Raw genomic sequence first — 12,337 nt, 5'->3', positions numbered from 1 at the left:
AAGTCGTATCTACTGCAATTAGTCTATAGCAGCCTCAAGGGAATAGTGCATTCGAGAGTAATAAGCTCGAAATAATTCATATCTGACAGAGAAAAAAAAATGGAAGTCGCACAAAATAGTTCAATCGACTTGAAATGTAGAAAACAAGTAAAAAAAACAACAACATAGATCTATTTCAAAATCAGCATTACAGGGAATTACGTATCAGTAAAAATTTTTGTGGCATTAGAGCGCATGTGGATAACAACAAAAAAAAGCCCTTTAAATTTCCAGCAATCAACTATTAAAATATTAATGTTTTTAGAGCGCATATGGATAACAACAAAAAAAAGCCCTTTAAATTTCCAGCAATCAACTATTAAAATATTAATGTTTTTAGAGCGCATATGGATAACAACGGAGCTTTTTTTCTTATATTTGGCCTTCAATGATTAACTTTATGTAGAAATTATCGGCCAACTTTCAATCCTTGCGTTAACGTGTAGTGTTGTCTTAATGGAAAATTGTTTGTTTGTGTTAGCAATTCCTATCATTGAAAAAATGCGTGAATTGGTCACATTTCCCTTTTCAAACTTGTATGTGATACAACCTAAATTTGAATGTGATACAGCCTAAAGTCTCGTTTACCGCATTGTTATGCACTTTCCGCTTGTTTTTGCTAGGTTATACAGATATCTAAATAAAAATAAACTTCCATCTAGTAGGCAGTAAAGGAAGATATGCCGCCTGATAGATCGTACTATTCTACACCTTTGGTTCTCTTCGTCAGATGGGATAGGAGTCCTAGGTTATCTTCAGGTTAATCTATCTTTTGTTTTATATACAAACAAGTACCTCTATCAAACTGTCGCCAGTAGGTAAGGCAGATTAAAGTGAAAGTGTTTCTGTTCTCATGTGAACTTCCTCCAATGAGAACATTTGCGTCAGAAGATCCATCTAAGACATTCTTCTGGTGTGATTGGTCCGTTTTATTTAAGAGAAGCCTCCTAGTCAGGGAAAGATTGCTTCATTTGTCACACATGTGTCGGCACATGAATGTAGGCCCCTCCCTCGACGCCGCGGACAGGAGGGTATGCCTTCGGAGGCCCAAAGAAGGGGACTAGCTTGACAAAGCAATCTATATCAGCAGGGAGTCAGGACCCTCACTCACTGTATGATATTGGGGTCAGAAACGAGTCAGTTCTGCACCAATAGATAAAACGTAACGCTTAGTAACATGATGAAATAGTTTGGTCATTATATTTCTCAAGAAGTAAGTTCAAACTTATCTTTAGGTGCCATCTGAGAAGATGGAGGCATCAACCAATTGGGATGTTCTTCTCCGCTTTTAACGTATAAAAAAACTAAATGCATGGACCAGAATGAGACTGAATTTATTCTGTATTATCTCAAAACTTTGAACTGTTATTAAAAAGTAAACCAAAGCTTTTACTGGTAACTTTAAGGTAGGATGTTTAATTACAAATTAGTAATGTTTTTTATTACTAGATATATAATTACTAACCACTTTGTATCTTACGCTATGGTTGCTAATCTGCTATCGTCTCGGAAAAAGTCTTGAGAAGGACTACATGTGGTAGCAGTTGTCGAAATTCAGTACTGGATCTTCTTGTTAGAAAAGCAAGTGTGCTATTCACTCATTCTGGCTCTCACCCACCACACCTGATGGGACCTGTCAGTAATTGTTTTTGGTCCTGAAATTTGAGTTAATTCTTCTACTTCGATAAGTATATAGTTTCATGTCACATGAAGAAGACATATTAAAAATTACCTCCAGTTTACACCTTGTCGAAGTTCGACTACAGAGCCGTGTAATTTACATAATATATTAATACAACCGATGGAAATGATTCAGGCGTTTCCTATCTTTATTTTCTCTCATTTGCGATAATCCAGGTTTATACGACAAATCACTTCACTATCTGCATGCTGGTGAAGTGTTTATATTTGCGTTGCAAATTTCAAGGAATCTGTTCTGTCCACTGAGGAATCATCATTTTCTCCTCATCTTTATTAACCTGGATTATCCTTGAATTTAATCGTTCTGTCACTTTTCTTTTGTTCAGCTGTGGGTTTGGTCTTAAAAGCAAAGCCTTATTTGTACATGTCATTGGATCACACTCTCTATAGTCGATCTAAATAACTGATGATATAATTGATGCTGTTTCAAATTAAAGTTTTTAATAACTCATGGTATGGATTTTGATATCCAAAGGGCTTTTATTTTACAACATTAGAACCGCTAAGAACTCTGATTGCTATATCTAACTGGAAAGTTAAGCAATCTTGAATGATCTTTCATAAAAAAAGAGGGAATACGTGTGTGTGTGTGTGTGTGTAGAAACAAAACAACAAAAACTAATATTCCATAGTAAGTGGTTACTGGAAACTTAAAGGTCTTTCTTGTAATCCATATGCGCTCTAAAAACATTAATATTTTAATAGGTGATTACTGGAAATTTAAAGAGCCTTTTTTGTATCGTGTGCTGATAAAGAATGTGAATCTTAGGCACAAACAACTGGCATTTTATAAGTAATGACCTGTTCCACACTCTTTTACTTTTACCAAAACTTCGACGCACAATTTCTGTATGCAAGGTTGTTATGAACATTAGCGATATGGTGACATTTAATCTTTATGTATTTTTAATTATGCTCTGCTTTAATGTAACAACACGATTAGCATGGAATTCATTATCAACACCATGTTTCAATAATTGACAGAACAAGGGTTGGTTCGAAGAACTTTCATTACATTAGTTTGGTAAAAGTATTGGTTCCCTCGGTTGTTTTCCAAAAGAAATTGGCGTAAAAGACTTTTTGTTTGACGACATCTCAAATTCACATCATCTGATAATAAAATATGGTCTTCATTATTTTTTCTAGATGAGAAATCAGAAAAATTTCACAGCATTCCGAACCAAGTATCTCATTAGCAAGTTATTTAACAACATAGCCTGCTATGTATAGTTCCAGGTTATCTTAGGTAGCTGTCAGTTTTAAGCATGAGGACATAATCATTACCAGTAACTTCACCATTTCTAAATGAAATTTTATTAAACACATAAAAGTTTATACTACAACTATGTTAAACATGGCGACTGAGCTGACCTATTTCATGTCGCAAAAACGGCGCCATGCATACTCTTGATGCACTTACTTATTCCAACTTCTTTAAGTGGAATTGACTGTCACAGTTGTAACGCTTCGATAGCTCAAAATACGGAGCGTGTTCAGTGAAAAATCTTAACTGGCACCTTAAGAGTCTTCGATTTGTAGCTGGCAGAATAACCACTAGACCACGCTTGACCAGTTTAAAGTACAAGTTAAGTTTATTAGCTGAAAAAAAAAAGTTAAAACAAGTAAAATAGATAGCTCTAATAATTTATCTTTTCTTTGTTTTGAAGGCTTGGAATAAATACCATATATTTTAGTATTACGTCAGCATACGTGTTTCATTCAATGTAAACATTAAATTGTACTACAGGTAATAACAACTACAGATTAATTAAATAATTTTTATGTTAATTTTTTTATGAAATTCTGAACGTGCATCTGATTAAGCAAAACATTAGTTTATTATGTTGCCCAGAGAAAACAAAAATATCAAGTAGACTGTTCGTTATTATTGCCTGATCTTCGGGGTAGAGCTAAGTCTGGTGATATATCATGAGTAACATCATTATTTAGCAGGTTGTGACGTTTCACGACTCACATTAAAAGTACCGTTGTAAGTATGTAGAGATAACCTGCAGCTATTGTATTATCTTGGTGGAAAGTGGGTGGAGGGAGGTTTGTAGTGACCTTCATATTCGTCCATTTTGGTCACATACTAGGTAAGCACTAATTGCATAAAACAACTTATTAATCATCGCTTTGAAACCACTAATATACATGAAATATTCCGAAAAGTTATGTGTTGTGTACTCTTCTTTGTCACTTGTCACCACAAGTTTCTAACTCCAGAAGTTCTGGTCAGAAAAATGTCAAGCTATCTGCAAATGGCTAATCTCCAGTAAAACAGGCCATTGAAAAACTATTTAGAAATTTGTTTCGCCTATCCCCCAGTCTGCTCGACGATTAGAGCCAAAAAATACATCTAGATCCTTGGATGGTCCTTCTTCCTTCGTGTCAGGGGCAGAGTGATGTTTATTCAGTTCCCATACCTTTGTTAATTCGTCTTCTAGGTCCGTTAGTCTAGATTGGGAATCACCTTGGTCGTCACGTGGCTCGTGCATACCTTCATGCCTGGCATATCTTAGAGAGCCGAAAAAAACACTACCTTTTACAGGGAAGATCGTTTCTGAATACTGCAAGGACTGTTCCTCTTCATCTTCTATTTGGACATCTTTAGTATGATATGCTTCCCTCCGAAGAGCGTCAATTTCACCTTGACGAATGTCATTGGTGCTCTGGGAGCTCATAAAGAACAAAGAGTTTGAGTGGTCTTGGCTGCAGTATCGGTTCTTGTTCATTGATGCATGCATTGAATAATTATACTCCATCTCTTCGGCCTCGTTTAAAGTGTTCGGTAGAGGACGCTTTTGACAGGCTGGAAGTGTTAGAGTTAAGCCGCCAGAAATAATCAAGAGGATACCGCAAACTGTTAGCGGTATATAAGGGATGGTGTGGTCACTCTGTAAAACATACAAAAAAGCATGAATTTGACAAAATTTCACAATAAAAAGTAATACAATTGTTTCTAACATGTTCATTACAGTCTTAAATAAAATCAATAACATTACAATATAAGTACTTAAACATTAAATAACAAACTTAAAAGTATCGACAAATATTCAAGTTACAACCCTTAAGCAACTCTGTTAATATAATTATTCATAACCTTACCCACTTCCCTAACCAAACAGCTAGACACTTACAAGCCAAGTTAAATGGGGTGCAATAAGTTCAGCAGCATGTAACCAAAACACGCACGTTCCCAGCATGAGACACCTAAGAACAAAGACAAAGAATCGCCAATTAGTATGTGTCAATTTTTTTCAAAACTAACACCGTATTTGGTGTGACCGATGAAGATTAGCGGATTCTAAAACCGCTAAACTATAAAAAGAGTAAAAATATTAATAAATAATCTTAGAGAAAATTTCACCACAGAAAATACCGCATCATATCAGCTGAAGATTCACTCATGGCATACATACCGTTATAAAGTAAAAACTTCGCCATGATACCCTTAAAACCCTCAAACATACATTATTGATACCTTAGGCCTACTCGGGTGACATACATTCTCATTTAAATAAGCCTAAAGCTGCCGGTAGTCGCACTCTTTTAAAACTGGTGACCCTGCTTATTTATATTCATAATTTTCAAAGTACCCCTTCCCCTACCTTATCAAAGATTTTCACGTAGAATTTATGTTCAATATATGCTCCCTTCCTCATATTGGCCAAAATTAGCGAGTTTTTATTTGTATTTTTTGCGATTACATCATCTGCTGGAGCAAAACTTAAGAGCTTCTAGTATGTTGGCTTTCATGTAACTAAGTAAAATAGTATTTCCAAGATAACTTTTATAACGTATAACGAGAGCAATCAGATAGATTGCATACCCTCGCCCCGCCGCCCTTTTTCGAGATTGCATGCGTTTGTATTGAATAACGTCAAATTTCACCTTCGAAAACTCAGAAAATCCTTCTCAGGCCCATAATGATCAACAACCTGGATCATTTTCTTGCAGTGTGATGAGGAATTTCAACTTTAATGTGCCCATGAAAGTTGGTACCAACCCGTTCACATTTTACATCGAAAACCGCGAAAAATGCTTCAAAGTGATCCAGAATATGGATTCAGATTTCAATTAGACCAAATTTGTAGAGGACTGTCCCATACTGACTTCTCATTTTGTGTTACATTTTCGTGTACATCGATCTATTAGTTTTCGAGATACGCTTGTGGAAACACAGACAGACAGACACACACACACAAACCCGATTGTTGCTTTGTTATAAAAATACTGTTAGAAAGAAGGAATGCCTCAAGACATTTGTAATTTGTGTCAAGTATGGCAGTTTCTTAACTGTTTTGAGATTGTCTTTCGGATCCACTATGTGGATTGGTAAGTTAAGACGTGGTATAATTTAGATCAATAAATGTTATCTGATTTGAAAACAACACCCACTATTTTGAAATCTTAAGGGCTGTGCGCAGCCGGGTGGTTAACATACCAAACTGTGAATCTGAGAATTCCTGTTTCATGTCCTGTTGCCTCAAAAACTCGCCCCGCACTTTGAAGGGGGCGCTATAAACGACAGTGAAATCCCGCTGTTTGGCCACATAAGAGTAGTCCAAGAGTTGGCGATGGGTGCTGTTGACTAGTTATCTCCCCTCCAATCTATCAGTTCGAAATTCGCAGATAGCCCTTTCTGGAACAAATCTGAAATCGTAACGCTTTCTAAAATGAAGTGCCACAACCTGTAAGGCCCTAACTAGTCGTCCAATATATGCATGTAATCTAGTGTGATGATTTAAATTCTTATAAAGTATTATTTGTGTGGTTTATTTTTGTTTTTTAGCGCAAAGTTACACAATGGGCTACCTGCACTCCGTCCATCGTGGGGAATTGAACACTGAGATTTAGCAAAAAGCACAAGGCTTACAAAAGTTAAGACTAATTCTTAAATGTACAAACTCTTTAGAGTCGTAAACAAAAAGCTAATGATAGCTTTAACAAAATACCTACGATTAATATCTAGTTTCAAAAACTCTTTCGAGTTTGATACAGAAATCTCTGTCTGAAACGGCCACTCAAACTAGACTAAACCAAACTTCTGAAAAAATACTCCTCTACTACTACTCTCAATTACTGAAAGTTGAGACGTTTTATATAAAAAAAAAACGTTACGGAAAGCGCACATGCTGAAAACTGTTAGTTTAACGTCATTGATCAGGCGATACACCTGCAGCGCCTCACAAGTAAGTTTTACAAAAATGCGATATCGTAACAATATGGAATTTATAACGCAAAATATTACTTTATTATAGTCCCCCAGTGGATCAGCGGTAGATTTGCGGACATACATTAGAAATTCCAGCGCGCATGCTCCCAGCGTCGCGTGACTTCCGCTGTTGTAACAGTATTTTAAGTGAAATCCAAATTTAATTCTTAGCAGACTTCATAGTTTTCAATGAGAAAAAGTGGAGTTGAAGCAGCGATCTTAAAATACTGCTGTAGTGAAAGAAAAAGTTGTTCTAGCACGGTGCTAGAACCTGCCGCCTAGTGTTACGCGAGGTCCATAAAAAAATCTCACCACAGACACCCGTCCAAACGCAAATATTTCCAACTTTGATTTAAACAGCGTAGTTTTTAACTTTGGGTAATGGCAGTCGTTTCATTTTGTTACGATCCCGTATTACCGTACTGTGTAATACGTAAAAACAAAAAATGACAACGCTGCAATTTTGTAGTTTTAAAGATATATTACCCCCCCCCCCCAGTGGCACAGCGGTATGTCTGCGGACTTACAACGCTAGAATCTGGGTTTCGATACCCATGATGGGCAGAGCACAGATAGCCCATTGTGTAGCTTTGTGCTTAATTACAAACAAACAAAAGATATGTTAACTTATATACAATAACTTACAAAAGGGTACAATACAAACAAAAACACTCTTTCTTGGTAGATCCACGAAGGAACTGTCTCTCCAATTCAACGTAATCATTTCAAAACATATGTCGAAATCCAGCTTTAGGTTGTAAATTCAAAGTTCCAATTCACACTATATGTACGGTCACAAAACGTTCACTGCTCCAAACTTGTCCATATTTGCAAAAACGGTTTTCAACAGTTCTTAGAAGGATCATTAATTATCGAGAAACTCCGCGAATGTCCTAGTGTTTGCCGAGCGCCCTCTTTTTTAGTATATAAGCCTGGCGAGAAACACCAGCGCAAGAGAAGAGATATAGATAGATTAAAGAGATAGATGATTGAGTCAAGCGAAGAGTAGGCACGTAAGTAAAATGTGTGAATCACTGCGATTTATAGCGTGTGTTATAAAGGTTGTTAAGTTTAAAGTGACTGTAGAAATTCTGTGTATTACAAAGTTGTATCGAGAAAGAATAAACTAGTTTTAATTAAGAAAGGACTTGTATCGCTGAAGTTCCTCGGAAAGAATTTTTACCGAAAATTATCAAACAAGCAGATACGTAACAATACATTGAATAACAAAGATGCTTCAATTCATTTTAACAGAGCAGCGAATGGATAAAAACGTATCTTTGCAGAGTGCATTGTAAAGGTTAAACAAATTTTATAATATTTGGTTTGAATTGCGCGCAAAGCTATAGGAGAGCTATCTTCCCTAGCCGTCGCTAATTTAGTAGTAACAGAAAGCTAGTCAGCACCACCAACTTTTAGGCTACTCATTTATTAACGAATAGTAGGATTGACCGTCATATTATAATGCTCCCACGCTTGAAAGGGCGAACATGTTCGGTAAGGGGGATTTGAATCCGTGACCCTCATATTGTGAGTCAAGCACTCTAACCACCAGGCCTCTTAGAAAGTCTAGTATACAATTAAAATACAATCAATATTTTTTGCAAATATATATATATATATATCATTAGCTGCTCAACATTGCAGCATATATACATAGACACGCGCACAGTTACAGGCGTAACTGTAAGTAGAGCTTGAAAGGCTCTTTTCAAATTAAAAATAGAAAGATACCCCCGTAAACAATCATTTTAGACGATTAGACTGTTCATCCCACCAAAAGTATAATAACGTTTTATTGGTTAACGTTCTTTATCACTCAATTAACTGAGCCAATGAGAAGAGCTGAAATAAGTAGAACTAGCATTTTACTGCTGGTAACTGTGAGGCCTTATCATATGATGTTACTTACTATTTTCCCACCATTTATCCTTGTCAGCGTTTCAAAACCATTCAAGTATATAGTAAATCAAAATAAAGGAAAGTGGTAGTCCCTCTAACAATAGAAAATCCTTCAAAACAAACATCATGAACTGTGAAAGTAACGAAATTACCTTATTCCAGTTGGAAAAGTTTTGATTGCGTGGATGAAAAGTAACGGCGTAGCTACTCGTAAGGTATTCTTGGCAAACAACGAAAATATCGCTGGAAGTAGAACAAGAACTGTGTCATCTTGATCTGAATAGACAAAAAGAAAAAAAAATCTTGAAAAGAGTACCTTTCTTAAAGATAATTACATGATTAATTTCGCGAGAAAAGCAGAAGAGCAATACGAATAAAGATAAACTTTTTTTTTTTTACTGACAATTATACAAGCCTCTACGTCATGCGTGTTAATAATTACTATTCAATCTATTAAGCCTCTTTGAATGGTCTCCATGGCATCCGAACGTGAATATTACAGTTAATAAATAATTGTAACAGATGTAAAAATTAACAACGTTCTGACTCATTCTTCTATTTCTAAATTTGTTTACGTAAAGAAATGAATGGCATGCAATTTTCATTCATTTTACCGATAACTCTAGCGTTTGATTACCTTTTTGTCTAAAAACACAATACATCTGTGTTGTGAAGCCATTTTATACAAACTTTAAGTTAGGGGACTGGATTTAAGTAGACTATCCACAAATATTCTACTATTTATTCTTCGGGGTGAAAATTTCATTTGTTTGATCTTGATCCTTAAGAATTACCTCTTTTGCTGTAACAGGTTTTATTTTACATGCTGTGTTATAGATGAAGTTTGAAACCACAAAACGTTACAAAACATTTAATACAAACTCGCCATATAAAAAAAGCTTGCATAATGAATTTTGTCATGTTTTTACTTGAATAAGTTCTGAAGAGTTAATGTAGATCCTCAGACAAAATATTTTCAAAATTAATATATGGTAGTAAACCAGTGTAGGGTTGCAAATAATTTAAATAATTAACTTTCTCTAATACTAATTTTTTCATTATACAATCTCAATAATTTATGTTATAAATTCACAAACAAATGTTTACAGAAATTGCACTTTTAAAGTAACACTTATAGGTTTATGGTTTTCGGTTACTTTCAATAGAAGAAATGCCAAGTATATTTAGACTGCGTCAAGTTAATCGCTCTGTTCGTTTTTGGCAAAGACAGTAGTGTTACTGTAGGGGACAAGCATGTTTTCGTTATGCCAAAATTATTATTATGAAAATTAATTACTTGTAAGGTGTTACGTGGTCAACAATACTCTGTGCTTATATAAAGTGCAGGTGTTTAACAAAGCTAAAATAATAATTAGAGTTAGTCGATCTTGCAAATAAAGCAACGTGATGGTAAAATGTTACAACTCTCACAATTTAGATCACCTTCTAATACAAGTTCTTCTACTGTAGTGGCTGATATGAAAAGAAGGCCCCCACCAATCAGCAATGCCATCTGGATAAACTTCGTACCTAATCTACAAAGGAAAAAATATAGAATTACGATTTTATTTCTATTTTCTTTTTAGTGAAATTATTAACCCCATTATTATAAATTTAGATAAATTGTAATTTCCGGATAATTCAAACCTTTTGGAATTTCCTCGTGTATTAATTACAAATGTTTAAAAAGGAGCCATACAATGTTTATTATTATTTTAAAGAAAACGCGCCACTTAACAAGTGACTTAAAGATTTAATATTGGGCATTTCAGTTATCTTCTGTGAGTGCTTATGCATATGTATGAATAAATGAAACCATACGTCAATTGCTTTCACCTCCCAAACAACATTAAATTTACTAGCAACTTTTATGCCATAGGCCTACATTAGGTAGTTGTTAATTGTAAACATAATCGGTAACTGTACCTGCTTGATGTAGGCTTACGGCCGAAAAGTTGCACAAACATTTATTTTTTTGTTTGAATGATGAAATAATTCAAAACATTTTAGTTAAGTAAGCCAGTTCAGTATCTTAGAAGTAATGTTCACAAGCTCTAATAGACACACACACTAGCATATGTATATTATATTTCAATTACAAATTTCACATTTAGGATTTGTAGGATACTTTAGAGAAAGGTGTAGCATGCGTGAAATCAGCTTAATACTTGAACTGCAAGACAAATTTAACTTAGGCTTAGCCATGTAGTAAATATGACCACAAAACATCTCCGGTAACAGAAATGTAAACTTAATGTATCTAAAGCAACGAATGGGAAACATTATATCCGTCAGTAGTGGCTACGGTAATTTAAAGACATATGTAATACAAAAGAAAACTTATAGGTATAGAAGTAATTCAAAAATTACACCCATGAATCATTATAAACTTTTAAAATTTTCACAGCTGAAAAGTAGGTTTTATTTCTGATCGTGCTGGATCAAATCATCTTCTTTAACCTTCATACTATCTAGATTCAAATGGCACCACTACACAAATCCATCTTTGGTCAGCATCTCCCTTTTCTAATAATTTTTTTTATAGTTTTTAAGGATTAAAATTACAGGTCAATTTTTTCTGTCACTGTTTTAATTTGATTCAACTGTAATTCTCTCTTGAAGAAAAACAATTTACGTCATTTAAAACAACAAACGAAACGACTGGGAGTAAATGACAGATTATTTAAATTAAAATAAAATATATAATTTTACACTTTACCTCTGTGAAAGAAAGTAGATTAATATCAATGTTCCAATCTCAACCACACCACGTACAAGAACACGAAAAAACTTATTTTCGTCAAGTGGTGGAATCTCCGAGACTTCGATGTTTGAACCCAAACTAACAGCAAACCTGTTCACAACAAAGTAAATAATTATATATATAATTAGTAAGCAAATTTTATTAAATAAATATCAGAACTGTTATTATCTTATTAAACAGAAATAGGAATGCTATAAAATATTTCAGTTTCTTTTAAATATAGAATGTACATTTACGTTTTTCTGTTAATAATTTTCTCTAGTTATGCTTAAGGTAGCACTTGTTTCCAGCACGAGTTTGGGGCAGAGGACCAGCAATGTCAATGGCTACTCTTTCCATTGGTGCACCAACTTGATATAACTTTATTGGAGCACATCCTTTATGCTTGGGTCCCCTTTTAGCACAACATGTCCTGCACCATTCTTCCACATCTTGCCTCATACCTATCCAGTAAAATATTTGTCGTAGGTGACTCAATGTTTTCTTAACTCCGAGATGTCCTCCTGTTAAAGTATCATGGGATTGACGCAGCACAACTTCCAGTAACTTTCTCGGTATAACCGTTTGCTAGGTCGTCTCTTTCCCATCTGCAGTTCCCATCTCCGGAGAAGAATACCATTTTCAAGCTTCAACTGGTCCCATTGTGCTCAATAGTTCTTTGTTACAGGGCTTAGACTAGACACTTGCTTTTAGAAAATCAATTATTGGTTTCA

At 34.9% G+C, this 12,337-nt stretch overlaps 2 protein-coding genes across 2 annotated transcripts in view; both read right to left on the bottom strand.

Moving 5' to 3' along the window:
• Positions 1-3,557: 3,557 nt before the first annotated feature.
• LOC111088248 lies at positions 3,558-10,373 on the bottom strand. Its single transcript, XM_022397780.1, has 4 exons — positions 10,292-10,373; positions 9,013-9,136; positions 4,881-4,953; positions 3,558-4,637 (listed from the first exon to the last, which is right to left on the bottom strand). The coding sequence occupies exons 1-4, from the start codon at positions 10,371-10,373 to the stop codon at positions 4,041-4,043; spliced, it is 876 nt and encodes a 291-aa protein (XP_022253488.1). The 3' UTR covers positions 3,558-4,040.
• Positions 10,374-11,575: 1,202 nt separating this feature from the next.
• LOC106469299 (solute carrier family 22 member 7-like) overlaps positions 11,576-12,337 on the bottom strand; it is a 15,683-nt gene continuing 14,921 nt past the window's right edge. Inside the window, exon 5 of the mRNA XM_022397777.1 lies at positions 11,576-11,714. Coding sequence (XP_022253485.1) covers positions 11,576-11,714 — 139 coding nt within the window. The remainder of the gene's footprint in view (positions 11,715-12,337) is intronic.

The sequence above is a fragment of the Limulus polyphemus genome, unplaced genomic scaffold (assembly GCF_000517525.1).
Source record: "Limulus polyphemus unplaced genomic scaffold, Limulus_polyphemus-2.1.2 Scaffold3407, whole genome shotgun sequence".
Lineage (NCBI taxonomy): Eukaryota > Metazoa > Arthropoda > Merostomata > Xiphosura > Limulidae > Limulus > Limulus polyphemus.
The sequence above is the reverse complement of the archived record's forward strand: the minus strand, read 5'-3'. Positions and strand labels throughout refer to the sequence as shown.